Source organism: Alligator sinensis, unplaced genomic scaffold (genome assembly GCF_000455745.1).
Source record: "Alligator sinensis unplaced genomic scaffold, ASM45574v1 scaffold700_1, whole genome shotgun sequence".
Classification (NCBI taxonomy): domain Eukaryota; kingdom Metazoa; phylum Chordata; order Crocodylia; family Alligatoridae; genus Alligator; species Alligator sinensis.
Window position 1 is genome coordinate 287,109 of NW_005842531.1, and position 20,643 is coordinate 307,751.

At 39.4% G+C, this 20,643-nt stretch overlaps 1 protein-coding gene across 1 annotated transcript; it reads right to left on the minus strand.

Annotated features, from left to right (window-relative positions):
• Nucleotides 1-7,941: 7,941 nt before the first annotated feature.
• LOC102373750 (cholesterol 7-alpha-monooxygenase) lies at nucleotides 7,942-18,998 on the minus strand. The gene is made up of 6 exons (XM_006031819.1): nucleotides 18,919-18,998; nucleotides 15,943-16,183; nucleotides 14,624-15,234; nucleotides 12,502-12,632; nucleotides 9,329-9,504; nucleotides 7,942-8,241 (listed from the first exon to the last, which is right to left on the minus strand). The coding sequence occupies exons 1-6, from the start codon at nucleotides 18,996-18,998 to the stop codon at nucleotides 7,942-7,944; spliced, it is 1,539 nt and encodes a 512-aa protein (XP_006031881.1).
• Nucleotides 18,999-20,643: the final 1,645 nt, after the last annotated feature.

The following is a 20,643-nucleotide window of genomic DNA, read 5'->3' on the forward strand; positions in this document are numbered from 1 at the left end:
TCTGACTTAACATGTCCTGAATGTTGGTACCCTTGGCAGAGTCATTGTAACAGTAAGTCACATAGCTGACCTTAATATAATGTCCTTACCTGAGGTTATTTTGACAGAAGAGCCTTGTAAACTAAAGTTACCATAGGTTAGGTACATACAGAGAATTAATCCAAAAAAGGATTCAATCCACAAGTAGAGTAAATCATATTTCATAGAATCCATTGGAGCTGTGCTGATTTACACCACTGAGGGTATGACCAGAGGTTACTATTGTCTACTGATAGCAATGTTTTGCAATGTGTAATTTAGATAAACCTCAGAGTTTTCTGCAGAGTTTATTAAATTCTATTGGACATAAATAGTCTCTTTGTCCAGGCTGCTCCATTCTACAATCATATTTCGTAGCGAGCCTTAACTTAAAGATGTTGATTTTTGTCATTGTTAAAAACATGAATTCCTCTTCTGGAAACTGGGATTGGTAATGAGTGAAAGAGCCTTTCATGAACAAATCACCCTTTGAAATCCAGCCCAAGTCCATAGACAGAAAGCTATTAGTTTTTTATATCTGTTCAATGACCTGTGTAAACTGGTCTGAGTCCTGGGTCTAGTGTACCCAGTGATTCTGTGGTCTGGGCATGTATCAGAAAGTATAGAAACAGTGGCTGCATTTACATGAGTGGTGGATTGTGAAGTTGTTACTGCACAGTCATTTAATACTTGTATAAGCAAGTACTATATGACTGTGCAATAACCAGCATTACTGCACAGTACTGTTGCTGCATGTTTTTTTTCAGACACTACTACAGAGAAACAATGAACTACTGTGCACTAGCTCATTACTGCTCAGTATTGTTGCTGCATGGTTAGTGCCCATGCAACACTACTGCATGGTAGCAATGAGCTAGGGCATAGTAGCGTCTCATGTGTCGGGGCCGAGGGGCTGTGGCCAGCAGCCTGGGCACGTGGGCCGGGGTAAAGGGTCGGCACGGCAAACTAGAATTAGGCACTGATGCGTAGAGGTTGATTAAAGATTATTTTACTTACACCGTAGGTGGTCGCGGTGCAGGCAGGAAAACTTGCTTGAGTTGCAGTTACAAAATGAAAACAAAACTCAAACAAGACCCACAGAAAACTCGAGCCTCTTGAAACAACCCGGACAGAGCTCTGGATACACACACACGAAGTTTGCTAGGCTCCGTGGACCGACCGAAAGCACGCATGGAAGGGTACATCGAGGGATTAGGCGGCGACGGGGAGAGGCTAGAGGTTGATCAGGCCCCTGTATCCTCCTTTAAGGCACACGCGGAGTTTGTTAGGCTCCACAGCGCGCTTAGAGTTCTTCACAAGATGGATGTGAAGTTCTCCTCCTCCAACTTGGGCGGAAACTGCTCAAGCCTCTTATACGGCTAGCAAGCCAATCGCTAGCCGCCACATGAGAATAATTTAGAAACAGCCAATAGTGGGAAACAAATTTACATACAGGTGGCAGGAACTCCTTTGCACCGGGGTTTTCTCTCTGCAGCTGAGAATTGCACCATGCAAAGAAAGCTCCATGTGGCGGGAAATAATTCTGCAGTGCCGAAGCACACACAAAATCATACCCTTTGGGTCATGACAATGTAGACATGCCCAATGTAATTGCAGTGAAACCATGTAATATGGTCTATGTTCAGAGTTGCTCAAGTTTAATTACATTGTGTTTTTTACACTAGATTTGAGGATCTTAAGAATCTAGTTAACTTCAATATAGTTTTAAATACATTTTACAGAGCCCACCATGATTCTGCACTAGTTTAACTAAAATTGTTTTGTTTAGATAAACTAGGCCACTTTAAGTCTAAATCTGATTTACTCTCCTAAATGAAATATAAATCTGTTAGAATTCATAAGTGTCATAAAAAATTCTGAATTATGAAGCTACTGGGGCCATATCTTCAACTGGTATAAATTGGCTCTACTGAAAAAAATGGAGCCAGAGGGATTCACAGTAGCTGATAGTCTTGCCTGGGAAGTTTAATATTAGGCAAATTGAGTTTTATCCACCTTAGTTTCATTTTATATTTCTTAGTCATTTACTAGTAAATGAAAACAATAAGGGTTAAATTCTCTTCAGTGTCAGAATTCCATTCAGCGCGGGGTAGGGGATCTTTCTCTTTGGCTTTTGACTGGCTTCACTTGGGAAACTTGAAATTACAGATTGCAAAATGAAGATGAGCCTTCAAGCTTCTTTAGGGGTTGGAGATTAAACCATTTTTTTTTGTTATTGGAGACAGTCAAGACTTCTGTGAATGAAGTGCCAAATGGGGCAGTCTCCTGCAAAGGAAATGTTCAGGTTGTGAGAATCCTTTTCTGGAACTAGATCTTCTGTTTGTCGCTGATGCTTTTCTGGAGATGTAATTCTCAAAACCTGCAACATTTTTAATTTTTTTTATTATTTTTCCATTTGGACTCATCAGCAGTAGGTACTATTTGTGAATTCTTTTAAATTAAAAAATCTTTGAGTTAATGGTGACTGCGTGTACAATAAATTTCCAATATCATTCTTTAATATGCAAATACTGTATATACTAATATGATAGGAGAGCCACATTACATGAACTGAGAACAAGGGTTGCTTTTCAGAAATTGACTTCAGGCATATGTGATATGTAGAACTATCTCAATGGCCTCAGAACAGTGTGCAATATTAAAAATCATATTTATTGTAATTTCATAGTAGAAAGGAATTCAGGGCAGATTTTTAGCTGGAAATGCCATATGTAGGGACATCCTTGCCTTTATAGGTTTAAATCAGGTACATTATATAAGTGAATTTGAGTTATTAAAATCAAATAAATGCATCCTTTCTCTGCTAATGAAGGAAATATTTACATTTTGAGAATGGTCTAGTGTCAAGTAGGGCTGTGTGAAGCTTCGGTTGCTGATTCGATTCGGCAAAGATTCGGCCTGATTCGGTAGCCAAATCTCTGAATCCAAATCAAATCAGAAGACCCTTTAATCTCTCCAAATCAAATCAGAGAGATTTGATTTGGAGAGATTCAGAAAGTTTCAATGATTTGGCTATAGACACAGCTTTAAGTGTCTTTTCTATATACCTCAAGGTACCAGGCGGCTCATGAATGCTGAGATGCTGGAGCAGATGCCCACAGGAGCACGGATTGGGGGGGTCCCCAGCGTGCTCAGTGGCGGACCCAGAAGTGGACCAGAAGCACTTTGGGTTGACTTCTGGGTCCACTCGGTGACTGGTGCTTCCTGGGTCGGGGGGGGGGGACCTGGGATGCCCCTGCAGCCAAGCTCCGAGCAGATGGAGTGCAGGGAGCATCCCCTGGGTGCTCAGTGGTGGACCTGGAAGTAGACCAAAAGTACTTCTGTTCCACTTCTGGGTCTGCCGCTGAGCACACGGCCCCCCTGCACTCCTATGGGATGCTCCATCCACCCCATCGTCTCAGCTTTCACAAGCTGCATCTGGTACCTCAAGGTACGTAGAAAAAACATTTAAAGCTGTGTCTATGGCTGAATCACTGATTCCCCAAATCAGCACTTAATCTTCCGATTTGGATTTGGCCAAATCGAATCGGGACAGTGATCCGAATCAACTAACTAATTGAAGCACTGTCCCCAGATTTGGGCTGAATCTGAATCAAATATGGCCCATTTTGCACACCCCTAGTGTCAAGTATTTTTAATATAAATTGAAATTTCTGATTTTGATTTACATACATAAAATATTAGTGAACGGCACAGACTAATTGAGAATTGTTCAAACACAGATAAGTTCTAAGGCAGTGTATATGTCTGTCCTGGACCCACAGCTACTCCCAACATGGGGCTGTCCAGGGCCAACAATCAACTCATTGTAAATCCTGGCCAAGATGGATCTGGGTCTGGTTCCAGATCCTGGGCTGTTCAGGGCCTAATCTGACGATCAGCTAATTGTCAGCCAGTTCCAGGATCACCCAGCTGCACTCGTGGTTTTTAGAGGTCCCAGGACCCTGGAATCAAATATCCTCTCCCCTATCTCAAGGTTATGTGCCTCAGAATGTCTAAAAAACACATGTTCATCCCAACTCCCTCAGCCCAGCATTTTAAAGTGCCTGCTGGGCTGTGGGGCCAGGCAAGAAGGGCTGCTGAGCTCCCAATGGCCCCTTGGCTGACTCTCACAAGAGAAACTTGCAACCAGCTCACCTAGGTGTCCACATCAGGACAGGAGCTATCTTGATCCCCTTGCCAATGCCAGCAATCAGCATCATCATGGAAGCCAGCATCTTCATGGAAGTGCTGCACATTCAGTTTATGGTGGTGTACAAATGAGCCACAAAGATATTCCACATATTTTGTGGAATATTTTTATGGCTGGCTTGTTATTTAATGGTCCCATAAATTGACTGAACATGTAGCACTGTTACTATTTGTGGTGCGATTAACATATAAATGGTACCATATTGTAATGTGGTCCAGGGGCCTGTATGGCATACTGCAGTGTTGTGAAGACATACTCTTTCTAGTTCTGAATGTTCTAGCTCAAGGACCAGACACAGTATAGTGTCTTTCACATGGCACTCAGCCCATGTGAAATAGCACTGCTGAACAGAAAACGGAGCACTGTGGTAATGGGCGTTTACAACTAGCTTCCAGGACTTGCTCTACATAGCATTGAATTGTGCTATGTAGAGATCCTAAGCTCTATTTTCTCTCCTCTGTAGAAATGTCAGAGAGAGAGATATCAAGAAGTAGGAAAGAGGTGGCAGAACAGGACAACCTAGAGATAGAGTTGAAGGGCCAAGTTAAAAATACTTTACCATGTGCAAAAATACCATGTGCATAAAGGAGATTGTCTAGAAAAGATAATGAATGCAGGCTGCACTACCTTTAATGCACACACTCTCTGTGCAAGGGCAAAACCCCATAGTAGGTATGATCTTTGTGGGAGGGGGAAGGGTTTTAATGTGTTTCCAGTGGAGTTGCATTGTCAGGCATGTTTAAGAGGGGAGGTGTTGCCCTGTCCTCAGAGCAATCACAAAGGGCATAAGTTACCTGTGGAATTCTGTGCATCAGCAAAGTCCTGGGGCAAAAACAGTACCAATTCCAGAAGGTGTGCATACAGAGTTAGCTATGGAGTTTGACCTCCCACCAGGGCTGTCCCTAGGGGGTACAAATCAGGGCGGGTGCCCTGGGCCCCGTGCTTTCGGGGGCTCCACCGAGCTAGGCAGAGTGGCTGCGGCCCCTCCTGCAGGGCCTGCCTAGTGCTGGAGACTTTGTACCACCGCCAGTTTTGCATCTGGTCACTCACCACTCCCTCCCTCCCCACCCCCCACTGCCACCACCAGCTTCTTTGCATCTGGGCCCTGCACAGGCTGATTTGCCCCAGGCCCTGCAAGCTGCTAGGATAGTCTCTGCCTCCCACAAACCTATATTTGTTGGCAGTAGTAGGCCAACATTAGAAGCTGATGACACTTTCAATTTAGTTTTCCCATTAAAAAATATTTTTTAGGCCACAAAGTGTTACTGAAAAAGCAGTCAAATTAGATAGAATAGGAGAGGAAAGAAGGACACTTCCAATAGTAAAACAAGAATGTATTTTAAACAGCAGAGAAAATATATTCAGAACATTTACCCATTTTTTTTTGTTTGTTTTCATTCTTCTGAGAACTTTTTATAGCATCTGAAGAAGTAGGTTGATGTCTATGAAAGCTCATACCTCTCTAAAATGTTTAGTTTCCTAAGGTACCACCTTCTCTGTCCTAACTTCTGCCTTCTTTTCACAGAGGAATTATGTTTTCTATAATATATCCTACAGCAGTGGTCCTCAACTGTTTTAGACTTGAGGCACCTTTGGAAAGATTCAAAGCATCCCTTGGCAAATGCAGCTCCTAGTTTTCCCTTATTTTTTACTATAGACAAGTAATGAGCAATTCTTCTGTTGCAAAGCACTACGAAATGTCACAGCTGTGCCACAACATGGCACAACTGCCATGGCACCCTGGTTGAGAATTACTGTCTTTAAAACAGGTTTTTAAACAGGACAGTTGTAAAATGAAAAAGCCATACCTTAACAGCAGTAAGGCCTGCTAGGTTGTTCATGTGTATGTTAATGCTGTACTTTGAAATGCATTCAGCATGCAAGCACTGATGTGTTGGAAATGGTCTATAAATTATACATCAATGTGATTGATGAAAATGCAAAAATAACCTCTATTCCAAGGTTAGAACCACACCAACTAATGATAAATCAAAAATATATTTACATTAGACACATAATAGTTTAATACAAGTAAAGTGTCATGAAGGAATAATGTGTGATTTTTCTTGTCACAAAGTCCCTTTTGAAAATTAAAAATGATTAAATAAAATTACAACAATAAGTTATAAGGTAATAAATAATTACAAATGTTAGAATATTTCCCTTTTGTCCTTGACTATTTAACAATAGGGTGCAGAAACAGATGGAAAAATTAAGAACTCATCCCCAGATTCCTCCTTTGGATAAAAATGCCTCTATGTGCCAGAACCTTCTCTGATCATCATCTGCCATGCGATTAATGTCAGAAATAAAGGTTCAGATCAGGCCCTAAATCCCTGAAAATATGCACAGAATAGGAAAAAAAGTTAAATTAGAATTTCTTTTGTCCTTATTGTTGATATATGACAACAAAACTGCCTTTTTTACCCTAAAGAAATTTGCTTAATGTTGGACTTTTGTCTGTCTACTGATTGAAATACTGAAAAGAAAAGAACTAAACAGAAAATAAACACTAATTACTACTGACCCCAGTGTTTCTAAGTGCATGATGACACTCCGATCCAAGTTTGTTACTGCAACTTTTGTGGAAATACCTGCAAAAGCTTGAAACTAGCTACCTTGACAACAGAGCAGTCCATAGCAGCAAGAGCCAGGACCTTGGGTAAATATTTGTGAAGCTTGCCTGAACTAGGTTCTGTGCTGTCACAGCCATACACACTTTGGGTGTCTATGCACATGCTCCAGGGTGGGGTAGGGGGTGCTTTAATTAGAGCGACTCTGGGAGCCACTCTAATTAAAGTGCCCTCAGAATCACATGTATTCAACATCCCATGCTTCAAAATGGCAGTGGGGGCACTTGAACTAAAGCTCATTTGACAAGCTTTAGCTAAAAGTGCCTCTGCCACCTTTTTGAAGCATGGGGATGCTAAATAGATGTGACATGGAGGTTGCTGGAGCACACTAATTATCAATTATTGACCAAGTCTGGTCTGATGTGTGCTAATTAGCATGTCAGAGCAGATGTCCGGCACATGTATAGGTGCCCTTTGGTATGTGAGTTAGCTAATTTAAAGATAGATATGGCTACATGACATATGCGTAGATCTAGCTGCATCTATGAACTGCAATGAGATATACCATGAGACACTGGACTGTTGAAAAATGCTGAAACATGACAATTGAGAGATGTTTCTTCATTATTTAGTATCATTTGTGCTCATGTGGTTAGAGCTTTGTGAAAAGGCGTACAATGTAAGCTCCTAGAAACCAAGTTTGTGCAGTTTCACTAAAACGTGAAATATTTTGTTAGTTTTCCATGAAAACAAAGCATTTTTCTGGGCAAAACACAACAGCAAAAATCCTGACATTTTACAAGAGAAACTGTTATAATGATGGAAATGAGAGGCTCCATCTGGGAAAATGGCAAAAATGTATTCCCAAGCAAATTTTGGAAAATCATTTGATCTGAACAGTAAAATGCCTACTGAATGCATGGAGGCAGGCTGTGTTTGCTAGCAGAAAGGCAAGGTGTACCCTGGAGTTACAGATGCAAAAATCTCAAATTGCAGTTGCAAAAGGGAACCTATCAGCTTTGTACATGATGCAGATTGCATTGCATTAGCAAAATAGTCTAGTCCTGTTCTGTCCATTTAGACAAATACATGTCCATCTTTACAGTGATTTCTCCCTGTGGATAATGTTTTACATATTCACAGACATTTTAATCTATACCTGAAATCAATGTCATTGACTGGCGGTAAAATACCAAGTCCTGCTCGGGACTGATCTAAAGAAGGGCATGCCACATCATTGTCAACAAGTTCCATTTCAAAGTATGAAAGTAGCAAAGTCAAAAATTGTTTGATTTCATGAACAGCAAATAATCTGCCAGGACACTTTGCTATTCCTGCTCCGAATGGCATGTAATAATGTCTTAATTTGTGCCCACTGTGATAGAAGGCAGTCTTCTCTTCTCCATTCTCATTGAGAAAACGATCATACTTGAATATCTGTAATGAAACACAAAAACTGACATTTGAAATCTCTGTGTCTTTTAGGACCAAATCTTGTCATTATAGCACAACCTCAAGCAGAAGAGGACAGTGCCGTAAGACCTCTGTGGCAGGTCATGCCTGTCATAGGCTAACTTCAATCTTGAACACTCTTCCCTTAGGTAATACAATACATGCTCCTATGCATGGGCAACATAATGTTTCTGAAAGTTTTCTTTCCCTTCTCTTGGCTTTAAATGACACATACAGGGTGTCATTCCATCCAGGAAGAGCACACACCAACTGCTGAAGCTTCCTTAGCCTGACGAAGGGTTTTTGAACCCGAAAGCTTGCTTAATAACTATTCTCCAACCATTTCGGTTGGTCTAATAAAAGATATCAAATTCACCCAAGGAACCTTGTCATGTATCCAAATCAAAAGACTTCCCACACCATCATTACCTATCCATAAGAAAGAATTTCCTCTTCTCTTGTCGCAGGGTTTTTGGTTGTAGTTGTGTTGGTCTAAGGACATAGGCAGGCAAGCTTCTTTGAGTAGATGTGAAATCTTTTATTAAACCGAGTAGCTGGAAAAAAGTTCATTGCAAACTTTCGGGCACCCTTCTTTAGGCAGGGGGTCTATGCACGTGGGGAGTCTCTGCTGTTCTGAGCTCTCCAAGGACATCTCAGAACAGCAGAGACTCCCCACGTGCATAGACCCCCTGCCTAAAGAAGGGTGCCCGAAAGTTTGCAATGAACTTTTTTCCAGCTACTCGGTTTAATAAAAGATTTCACATCTACTCAAAGAAGCTTGCCTGCTCTTTTCTTCTCCTCACTTGAACTTTCATATCACAACAACTTTTTTCTGGCTGAGGAACATTGTATGGGACTTCCTCTATCTAGACTTATCAACATTAGTTTTTGGTTGGCTAAAAAGATAGAAGGCTAGTGATTTACTTGCTTCTAACTTTTGCCTGTTCAAGGAGTTCATAGACATAAATTCAGGTCATTTAAGGAAAACTGGGACACTAACATGTCAGAAGCTTTACTGAATGATATTTAGATTCTGTTGGAGATCAGAGTTTAGTATGTCATAATTACTCACCGTAGGATCAGCATAGATTTCTGGATCAAAGTGCATCAGCTGAGGATAGAGAGCTACAAAGTCATTTTTGCGAATGTTATAGGAGTCATCTTCTAAACGCAAAGTAAAATCCTCTTTAGCAACTCTGACGGTCATGGATGCACTGGACAATCGTATTGCTTCTTTGATAATACTATCTATAGAAACATAAAGGGAAATAATTAGCATTAAAATAATATGCTTATGTCCTTCAGTACATTGTATAGTCTAAACTCATTATAACATGCAATACAGTATAACCTCATTATAATGAACCATGGGACTTGGAAAACGTTCATTAAAAGAGGGTGTTCACTACAATGGGGACAGTCAGTTTGCTGAATGATAATACTGACAAAAATCTTATCCTGCTGTTGCAATTTTTAAAAGTCAGGATTTGTTATAGACATGGTGAGTTACAACTAGGTTGCACCATAGTTTCTAAAGAAAGAATTTGCTTACATGAATAAATCTAAGAAAACAGCAAAAACTAGATTGACAAGAGGAAGAGTTTTTTCTAAGTTTTGCTTTCTACCATCAAATTTCCCTTTATCTGGGTAGTGTTTTATCATTAATATAGAAATTAAATAGATGTATGTATCACATTTGCATTAACATGAATACACATTATATACTACATAGATAGGCTTGGCAGGATTTGATTTTTATTGGTACACGTTGATAAACATCCATATCACCTCTCAAAGACCAACAACAAATATTTCCATTGTTAGTAATCAAAATTTATAGAAAAGGGATGTAAGAAAAATGACGGCTGATGGAGTGTGTGACAACAGGGAGAGCAGTCCTACAGAACTGTGCTGAAGCAGTTGGAACTGCAACTCCCAGAAACCCCAGGGGACTGGGAACAAAGGAAGAGGAAGTGACAAAGGAGACAAGACAGCTATGGACCAGCAGAGCCAGGACTGATGGCAGCTCTGCCACTCAGCTGGTGGCAGGCCTACAGTAGTTATGTTTGTCACGGCAGGCAGTTAAACTATACTGTAATAATAGTATACTGTCACTAATAAATTGTTTGCCCCCTACATCTCTAATGTCATGCAATCCTGAACATTTAAATCGATAACAATTGAAATAAATGCTTAAAAATAAACATTGATATTATCTATCAAAATTAAAAAAAAATAAAACTTGAATTCTGCCAAGCCTATATAGTGTGTGTGTGTGTGTGTGTGTGTGTGTGTGTGTGTGTGTGTGTGGATTCATACACACACAAACATCTATACAGTATACACAGCACATCTAGCTATTCATTTTGTTTTAGTGCATAAATTATATATGTTAAATATCACTGAAGCTTGTAATATATAATAGAACAAGGGTGCTCAACCTTCAGCTCACAGGCCAAATGCAGCCCATGGAGCCATGGCATCCAGCCCACTGGGCTCCCAATGGGTCAGGAAATCTGGATCCAGGGGAGCGGTGGCAGTTAATACTGTCACCCTTCCCTGCTACCAAATTCCAAGCCCCTTGCCATGGGCTGGGGCTGGGCCAAACCCCCTTCTCCCATGAACAGCTAGATAGGACCCTGCCATGACCATCCCAGGTGCTGGATTGGGACCATCAGCCAGATCTGGCCCATGGATGGACTAGGCACAACCCATCTAGCCCACTGGCCAAAAAGGTTGAGCACCCCTATAATAGAGCATTAAATGGTGAAGTAAGGACTTTAAAAGAAGACTGGACAAAATACTAGCAAATACAGAACAGGGAACAAGACTGCCCTGGCAGCAGGAATGAAAGGGTCTCCCAAGGGTTCTTTTCCATCTCTGTTTTTTATGCTTCCTACTCAAATGAGCTCTAGGAACTTCTAGGTGTTTAAGTAGCAATGTGTTCCTATCATTACAATTGGGTCACCCTTCCTCATAAAAATAACCAAGCTAGGCTGGATAGGAGAAAAATTGATAAAGATGTCTTTGTGAACTTCCTCCACAATTTTATTTCACAGGGATTCATGTCACCATGGTGGAACAAAAAATGATGCCACCACATAAAACCAGAGCTTCGCTAATATGCCAACCCTAGCCTTACCCTCATTTCTTCCTTTTCTAATACTCCCTAGCTAAGGTCCTTGCAAATAATGGGAAGGGGAAGAGACTGCTGACACCACTTTCCCCTGGTAGAGAGTGGTGAGATCTGTATGGAATGTGACACTTTGTGTAGATAAATCTGGAAGAGCATCCCATCCCCTCTCCCACCCCAAATCATTTCATGCTTGAGAACAGAAAACAACCTTGCCCTGTGTCTTGCAGACAAGTTGTCCTATCATAACCTGATAAAGGAAAATATATGAAGAAAACAATGAGGATGGAGGAACATCATCCTGAGCGATAGTGCTCAAAGTAAAAGAATGATATTAGCAACAAGAGGCAACTAAAGAAAAGTATATTCAAAAATTAAGAAAAGAAAGAAAGGAAAGGAAAGGAACAGCTATTATTTTTTTAAGATCCTAATTTGGATTTAAGGTCTTAAATCATATTGACTGCTTGGAAAATATTACCTGAAATTTAAAATATACAGACACATGTACACACTAATAAATAATAACCACGTCTTTGGCCATGTTGTTAGAAGTTGTTTGTTTAACCATCACTAATAGTTGGGACACCATCAGCATGTCAACAGCACCTCAGGACCACTCCATAGATCACAGCAGTGAAGCATATCACACCCTCTCTGTGCACTTTACCTGCCAAAACTGATTTAATGTACCTTAAGGTAGTTGCCTTAGTGCAGCATTTCATGGAGGAAATAAGCTTACTGGTAAGCACTACACTATGGTGGCTATATTACATTTTTTTTTTGGAAACAGTGCAGGTGGAGTGAATGTGGTGCTTCTTATTACTACTGTCTTTACTCAGACAGTATAGACATGCCCCAGACCACAGCCTATGATCATGTGGATCATTCTATAGCATAATACTTAACCAGTAAATTAAATTAGATAGGGAAAAATGGGATTCTGTTTAAAGCTGTGATACTTCCTAAGTCTTTGCTTGTGTGGCTTTATTATCTTCTCTTTTTTTTTTTTTGGCTGTTTAGGATTTTAGAGCAAGTGTTATATGAGCTATAAATAGGACAGAGTCTTAAAATTGTGGAATGGATTCTTGTATTGATGCATATGCTAAACATACCTAGAACTGGCATGTTATCAAGCTGTTTTCGATTCAAGGAAATATATTTGCCATCTAAGCTAATCTTTTCACCAGCATCTTCTAATGTGTTTTTTACTTCTTCAGTAGCAGCTTTCATTGCTTCTGGGTTCCTAAAATCAAAATAGCAGAAATAAAAGCTATTTATGTCATAGAAGTACTGTATTAAAAACATTGCAGAGTTCAATCACACTTTTCTTTCTGTCTACAGTTCAGTTTGTTAATTCACTAGTTTAATTTTGTAAAATTAAAGCGCTGCAGAAAAGCATCCAGACAAAACAGTATTATACCTTTTAGATAGGTATTGGAAAAATTCTGCTTGCTCAGAATTTTTTTTTTAATGAGTATTTGGTTCTGTATCTATTCCTGAGTAGGACATTAATGTGTACAATACTGCTGATGAATAAATAATGACATCACTGTAAAACGATGCCAAGAATAAGGAATAAAATGATTTGTTTGCAGATTATAAAACAGTCCCATCAATGCTAACAGTCAAGATAAAGATATCATAGATCACTATCATATCATCAACTATTCTGACTGATGTCCTTTTAGGTGACTACTTTCTGCCTCCCTGAAAAAATATCTCCCTGGGCATGTCTACATATGCAATTATGGTGCATGAATATACTGCAGAGCTTACTGCTCCAGAGTTAATTGCTCACGGGAGCACCATTTGAACGTGTTCCCAGAAGCAATTAACTCCAGAGCAATATTCTCCGCAGTTTATTCATGTGCACCACGTGGAGCCCAGGCAGAGCAGCCCCAGCTAGCAGGAGATCCTGGGGGGCTCAGCCTGTCATCCCAGAACTGCACCCCTCCTCCCCTGGCTCAACGTGCTGCAGAGAGGCTGGCTGGGGCACAAGGAAGCTTCAGTGCAGGGCTAGCTGGCTGGCAGCTCTCGCACTGAAGCACTCTCATGCCTGTTTTTATTCCACAGCAGGATAGTCCTTGTATTTACAAATTCTATCCTGCTATGGAGTGATTAGTTTAATTTAATAGGGGCTCATATGTAGACACTGAGATGTTTCCTGTGCAGCTAATTAGTTGACTGCGCAGTAAACGTCTTGTGTAGACACCCCCCCTCCGTCATTTACACTGAATAAAGTTTCAGTTTTGGGGGTTTCTATACAACTACAGATTACTTTAATAATGGGAGAAGTGATTTTAGACACATATAAGATGTATCATAATATTGTAATATTTGTGGATATAAAACTCCCATAAAATCAAAATGCCAAAAGATTCCAGGATCAGAATGCTTGTAAATTTTTATAGCACCTTTGTGGGGTTTAACAAACCATGCTATATAAGTTTCAATTCTTAACATTGGCAAGGAAATACTATCTGTCTTAATTGTGCTATTTTAGCTTATCACAGATATACAGGTAACAACTAAAACAATAATTTATTGTCTGGAAAGGATTTGGAAATTTAGGAGAGATTTTTCCAGGCCAAGTCAGAGATCTGGATGCCAGCTTCTCCACAGCCACCTTTGGAGGAAAACAGAGTAGGGGATCAGGGCCTACTGGGTCAAATCTTCAGGTATTGTAACTTGATTCAGTTTCTCTCACTATTTAATTTGATTTAGTTTCTCTTACTATTTTCTACTAAGCAACCAATATTCTTCTGTGAATACAGGTGGGCACAAACTAAAGTATACTAAAACATACAATAAGATTATATCTACTAAATGGAAATGGTCAGAAAATGCCTAACTACCTAACAGTGGGATCCCTACTGCTGCTAAGCCTTCTGCGGCCAACCTCTATTTTTGTTATTGTACTATTTTGACTTGCTGTATGGTTTTTAAAGCACATTTGGTGCCAGGAACTTTTCTAAACTTGGATTTAAAACACTGGGCAGAATATTTTTAGAAAATATTCCTAATGTAGAGAAGGCCTATGTTGTACTATCTCCTGCCCTATCGTGAAAGATGTTTCTATAGAAGTACAGATTCATGACAAAGGCCTAGTCCTACTGAGATCTATAGGACTTTTGCCACTGACATCAATGTGGCCCTTTATATCAAAACGATTTCTTAGTATCAAAGTCAGAAAGTTATTTTTCCTTTTTGGAAACTTAAAACATTAGTACTTACCTAATAATATGGAATAAGCTCCAAAAAGTAGCAGGTATTGTATTAGACTGTGAAGCCCACAGTATAACCACATGGGTTTTGGCTTTTTCCTTATCATCAAAAGTGGACAGAGTATCATTCAAGAACATGCGGAGTGTGACAAGCTCTGAGATGTTGTCCCTTTTATAGAGTTTCTCGTGGAGCAGTTCCTGTTCCAGCTTTGCTCGTGCACTGTGGGCGTTCTTGAACATATGGATAGGTAGGCCTGCTACAAGGGCTGGAAAGATTTTGTCAAATTCCTTGAAGTTTTCAAGAGCATTTAGAATACGTGCTCTCTCCATTTCCTGCTTAGACAGATTGTCATCGTGATTTGAACTGAGCTCTGTACCAAAGAATGTTAAAAAGCCAGCTTCAAACATCACCCGACTGCAGAATGCATGAAGTCTATCTGTTATCCAGTTGTTGGGATGGAGTTTAGATGTGCTTGACTGTAGCATGACATACTGTAGGTTTTCCATCATGGTTTCAATAAGAGGATTCAAGGCATTACCTTGTAGAGTTTTAATAAAAGTGTGATGAAAATCTTCACTGGTCTTTCCGTCATTTGGGTCAATACTGCCATGTCCGAAAGCCTGCCACCAAATAAATTGTATGGGAGATAAATGAGGCGTATCATAACCTTGGTGAGTAATAATGTACAAGGAAAATCATAGCCAAGATGCCTTTCTTTGTAATTTAGTGCAGGGAAATACAAGAACTATCAACTCTATAGTTCAAACTTAACTACAAATCTTGACGATTATTAAACAAGTAAACAAAAATAAATTCTACTCGATGTTTATAACGAAATCAAATTAATTTAGGACCACATTTAATTCCTCCTGAAGTCAATGGAAGTCTTTTCACTTGCTTCAAGAAGAGTTTGACTGAGCACTTTATTGTGCCAAAACATTTTTGAAAGGCCAGGCTCTAATCTTCCAACATTATGATCACCTTCTGAGAAGGACTGTGTGCCCTTGGCTCCCCAGCACTGTAAACCAATTTACACCTTAGGCTAATGTTCTTTCCACTCTAATGATTTATGGTATCAACCAACTAAATAATGTAATTCTTGAGTAGTCTGCATTTATTTGCCAGATTCATTTTTATTTTATATTAAGGGAAACAAAACCAAAAAAACAACTGAAACATTGTGGTAGATGTGAGCCATGAGACAAGCATTGTGTAAGCAAGGTAGACTTACTGAAAAGACATATAATTACTGCCTGACTTGACTATGCTGATATTTTAAATGATAAATATTAAATTATGGTAAGAATCAAAATGCTTTTAAGTGGTACCTTGGCAGAAGCAGCAAAATGGAACTTTTTCCAGTCCAGATGCTTTCCATGGCGTGTAAGTGAGTGGTATGAAAAGGGGTCAGTGAGAAAGTGAATATATTTTCCAGCTACTTTGCATGTGAAGACACAGCCATATCTCTTTTGTCTTGCTCTGAGAAATTCAAGAGGATTTGCACCAAACTGCAAGGCACAACCTAGATATGGGAGTAACCCATTTTCCAATGGTGGCTCACCTGAACGCCTGCAAATTATAAACAAATGCTGTAAATTAGGGATATAAAATAATATCCATCCTTTGAGTCTTCTAGCTAAGCAAGATTAAGAAACTGCTCTATTTATAACATTTCATTTTTATCACTGTTAACAGGAATTTCCCCTCCCTTTGATAAGTAAATCCATTCAGAGGTCGAGAGTATGCTGGAAAGAATGACCTTATCAGTCAACATCTTTCTACAGAGCAACACTGATGAAGACATCAGACATAATAAATTGGCCCAATTGCCTGAGATATTTTGGATCTAGGGTAGGACTTTTCAGGACCAGTGGTAGAATTTTGTCCATGGAGAAGCCCCATTACTGGAGCTGACTCCTCTGGGCAGTCTAAGTTTGACAGTTCATATGGCAAGAGGAAAGGGACATGTATTTGGTTTAAGTTTTGTTAGGTTTTGTTTGCATTTTGTTACTTTGTTCTTCATTTCTTTCATTACTTTATCTACTTTTTCCTGACAGCTGCCTTTCAATACGTTTAATCTCATCTGTGAGTAACTTTATGGAAGCCTAGTTTGGTCAGCCCATACTGATGATTTGTTTCACTTTCAGCCAAAAAAAGTTTATATGGAAAACCAAAAACATTTGCTAAATGTGACTTCTCAAAATTAAAAATGTCTGTTTTTCACTTTTAATTGGAAAAGAATAAAAATGTTTTATTAGCTCCAATTTATATACTCAAGTATTCCTACTGATTTCCATGTGGCTATTCAAGTGGGTAAAAATTCCTTGTTTGAGTCCTGCTCTACAATAGTGGGGGGCAACTTTTTTGGCAGACACATCACAAATTACAGTACCCCTGCCACAGCCCAGGTGCCACTTTGATCCCCTTCCCCTGCCCAATCTGCTGCCCTGCTTTCTGTTCCCAGCCTTGTACTCTCTGCTTGATCTGCTCTGCTTTCTACTCCCTTCCCTGTACTTCCTACCCAATTTGCTGCTTTGCTTTCTGATTTCTGACATATCTGTGGCTGAGCTGCCCGTACCCTCTCTAATTTACCATGTACCACACACAGAGGCTGCCTGTGGCGACCCTGCTACAGGTTGGCCACCACTGCTTTATAGCAAAAGGGCTGTAGTTTCTGCTTATTAATTTGTTGGGAAGAAACCACACTTACTCCCATTAAAATCAATAGCCTAAGTCCCATGGCCACATCTACATGACATGCTACTGTGCAGTAGTGTCAGGCTACTGTACAGTCACTGTTGCATGTAGACATGTCCAGTGTCTTTAAAGGGTATATGACAGTCTCCTAAAAACCTAGGTCTGATCCTGTGCCCACTGAAGTCAAGGGCAAAACTCCTTCAATGGTATAGGTAATTCCATGAGCAACTGAACACTTTGGACTAGTTGTTTTAATATCCTCAATTTAATATTTGCAAAACCCCTAATATGCTTTTTACTTTGAAGTGGGCTCACTTTGCAGGAATGGGTGGTACCTTCTTTGCAGAGTCAGGCCCTTGCTTGCTCTGCAAATTCTAAAATAGATAGCATTGTATTAATTATATTGTTAAATATACCGTAAAGAATGGGAAAAGTAACTGCATTATTAAATCAGTTCAGTGGTCTGCAAGAAAGAAGAATTGAACATGGCTAAACAGAACATGGACTTCAAGAGACACTAAAACTGAATTATTGTACTAGCTGGTTGGTTTTTGGCTCGTATGGTTCTCTGACATGCTAAATGCTCAGCACGTTGAACCTATTAAAGAAAGATTATTGGCATGTCCCACTTGGCTGAGATCCTGCACCACAGAAATCAATTGGAATTTGCCTTTGACTTATGAAATGAAGATTACATGCTCTAGCCCTGAATTGGCAGAATGCTTATGCACAGAATGAAAGTTAAGCATGTGCTTAAATGGTCCATATATTTGAGATGAAAGTAACTACTTTCCTTCCTTTTGACTATTGCAGAATGTTACAAATAACAGTTTTATTTTTGGTGCTTATAACTTGCTTATTGTGATAGTACACCAAGTAATTAATTTTAGATATTTTATTATTTCTTAAATAAATAAATAAAAACTGTAACTGAAGAGAATATATAAGGTATAGAGAAATTATAAAATTAAAAACCCCTTATGCTTGAACTTGTTTCTGCAGATATGACCTTTGCCTATAGAATAAAGCTTTTAGAGCCTATCCTATGAAAACATGTATTTAACACTGTAAACAATGCAAATGTTGCCTCATTAAAAATTCAGTATTCAATCCTTATTTAAAACGGCTACAGTTCAGATTAAACTGCACTAAATCTGTCTGTGATATAGAGAAAGAAAGCAAAAAACCATAAGGATAAATCAGTTATCCAGTTATCAGACAGAAATATATGTGGGACCTGATTGCTCAAAAATCTCAAGATCCCAGAACTCTTGTGTGTACTAAGCATGCCTGAATATAAGACCTTGCACAAACCAAATTATAGAAGTTTTGTCTTCATTTACAGATAAGTTTTTATTTATATCTGTTGTTACTATTGTACCCAAAAACAATGTTATGGATCTGCTTTACCCATTTTTATTTAGCTATAGAAAAAAATATACTGGAATATCCATCTCTCAAAAAAAACAAAACAGTAGCATTGTTATTGTTCTCCTTTATTTGTGAATCTATGTTCAAATTACTTTTGTTTTAATTATATAAACAATACCTTTTGAATGAAATAAGAGATAACAGGCTTTGGATATAGTTAAAAAAAGATTCTTTACCTCCTCCTTTTTCCTAGAAGAAACCAAAAACAACAGCAGAGTATCACCACTGTTCCCCAGATCAAAGATGCTGGAAACATTTTCAGCAATTGCAATGAAATTCCAAATGAAAAAGAGTAGTTACTAGTAAGATATACTTTAAAGATTCAGCATGATGTAGAGGACAAAGTTAGAGAGTCACTTTATATATAGTAGGGGGACCCAATTCACTGAGCTAAAATCAGATAATCTAGGCAAGCTATTAATTAACCATTCTTGGATGGAATCTTATTGTGTCTTCTTTCTGACTGACATTTCTTTAAAAAAAAACAAAAACCCTAGAGGATTAATGTAGACACTTGCAGAGGTGGCCTTGAGCTGATACCACATATCAGTAGAGGTTCTAAAATAATCAAACAGCTGTAATACTTGATAATTTGAAGGACTTTCAGGTGTGTTTTGATCTATCCTGTAGGTTTATTAACTACAGTTTATAGTTCAAGTTTAGCAATAAATTAGATGATTAACTGGTAGCCATACAGTAGTAGCTGGTTCCCCACACAAGTGATGGAGTTGAAGTTACTATGGTTCTGTCACTCTACCTTACCCTACCTCTTACTGTCCCTGACAGACTGACTAGGTTTTTGAAGTGTACAACTAGAGCAATGGGGAAAATATTGGTTGGGAGTCAGAGAGATTATATAGGAAAAGGGCTCTTTTCCTTCTCCAATTACACTTTTTAGTTGAATACAGGGCACAATAGGAGGAAACAGATTGAGGCCCTATTCGCATTTTTCCTAGCCTCAATCTCCCTCTTTCCTTTCCAATTCAGGTTTTTCCCTGCTGATATCACTCCTCTATCTACTCCTGCTTCCACACCACCAATACAGCCAAACTCATAATCCCAGGTCTGGGTGATTTGGTCCTATACAGGCAAAACTCCAAAAAACTCGTTTATTTTCCAGTGGTAACGTCTACATGAGATGCAACTGCACAGTGGTTACTGTGTATGGTACTTGTGTACTCAAGTACCAAATAAATGCACAGTAACCAGAGTTACTGCTCAGTAGTACCAGTGAACAACTTTTAAGTGACCCTACTGTGCAGTAGCCTAATAGTACTATGCAATAGCTTACTAGCACTGTTGGTGCTGTGATGTGCTACTGTGCAGTATTATTCGGCTACTGTGCAGTCAGCATCTCATGTAGATGCACCCAGTATGTTGTAGGATCAAAATTCTCATTTACCAATTCACCTATCTCTGTACACAGATCCCATTCTATCCATTCACCTGCACTCAGTTCTGCCTAATCATATCCCTCCTTACCCAGAAAATGCTGTGATACCTTTACATTCTTCATCTAACCAAGCCTACTTCTGCTCAGAAATTTGCTTTAACCTGAACCAGAACTTTTTCCTCCTTGTCTTGAAACCTTTCCACATCTCCTATTTATTTCAGCTAAAGTGCTGAAGTGTTTTCCCTTTTAGTGCTAGATGCCTTCCTATCATAAAACTCAATCTTACAACCCCTCATTCACCTAAACTCAGATTCAGAACCTTTCCCACTACTCCCTGTCCCATTATAGGCTCAGAAACAACTTTGAGTTTGGGCTGACCTCCATGCTATGTAACTATTAGTTTGGCTCCTGATAAAAGAAGAGCCATGAAGTTGGTGAGCTGGGGCACTGACCCAGAGTGTAAGTGCATCCTGATATCATGGTGTTCTCTCTTCTTAGCAAGAGAGGG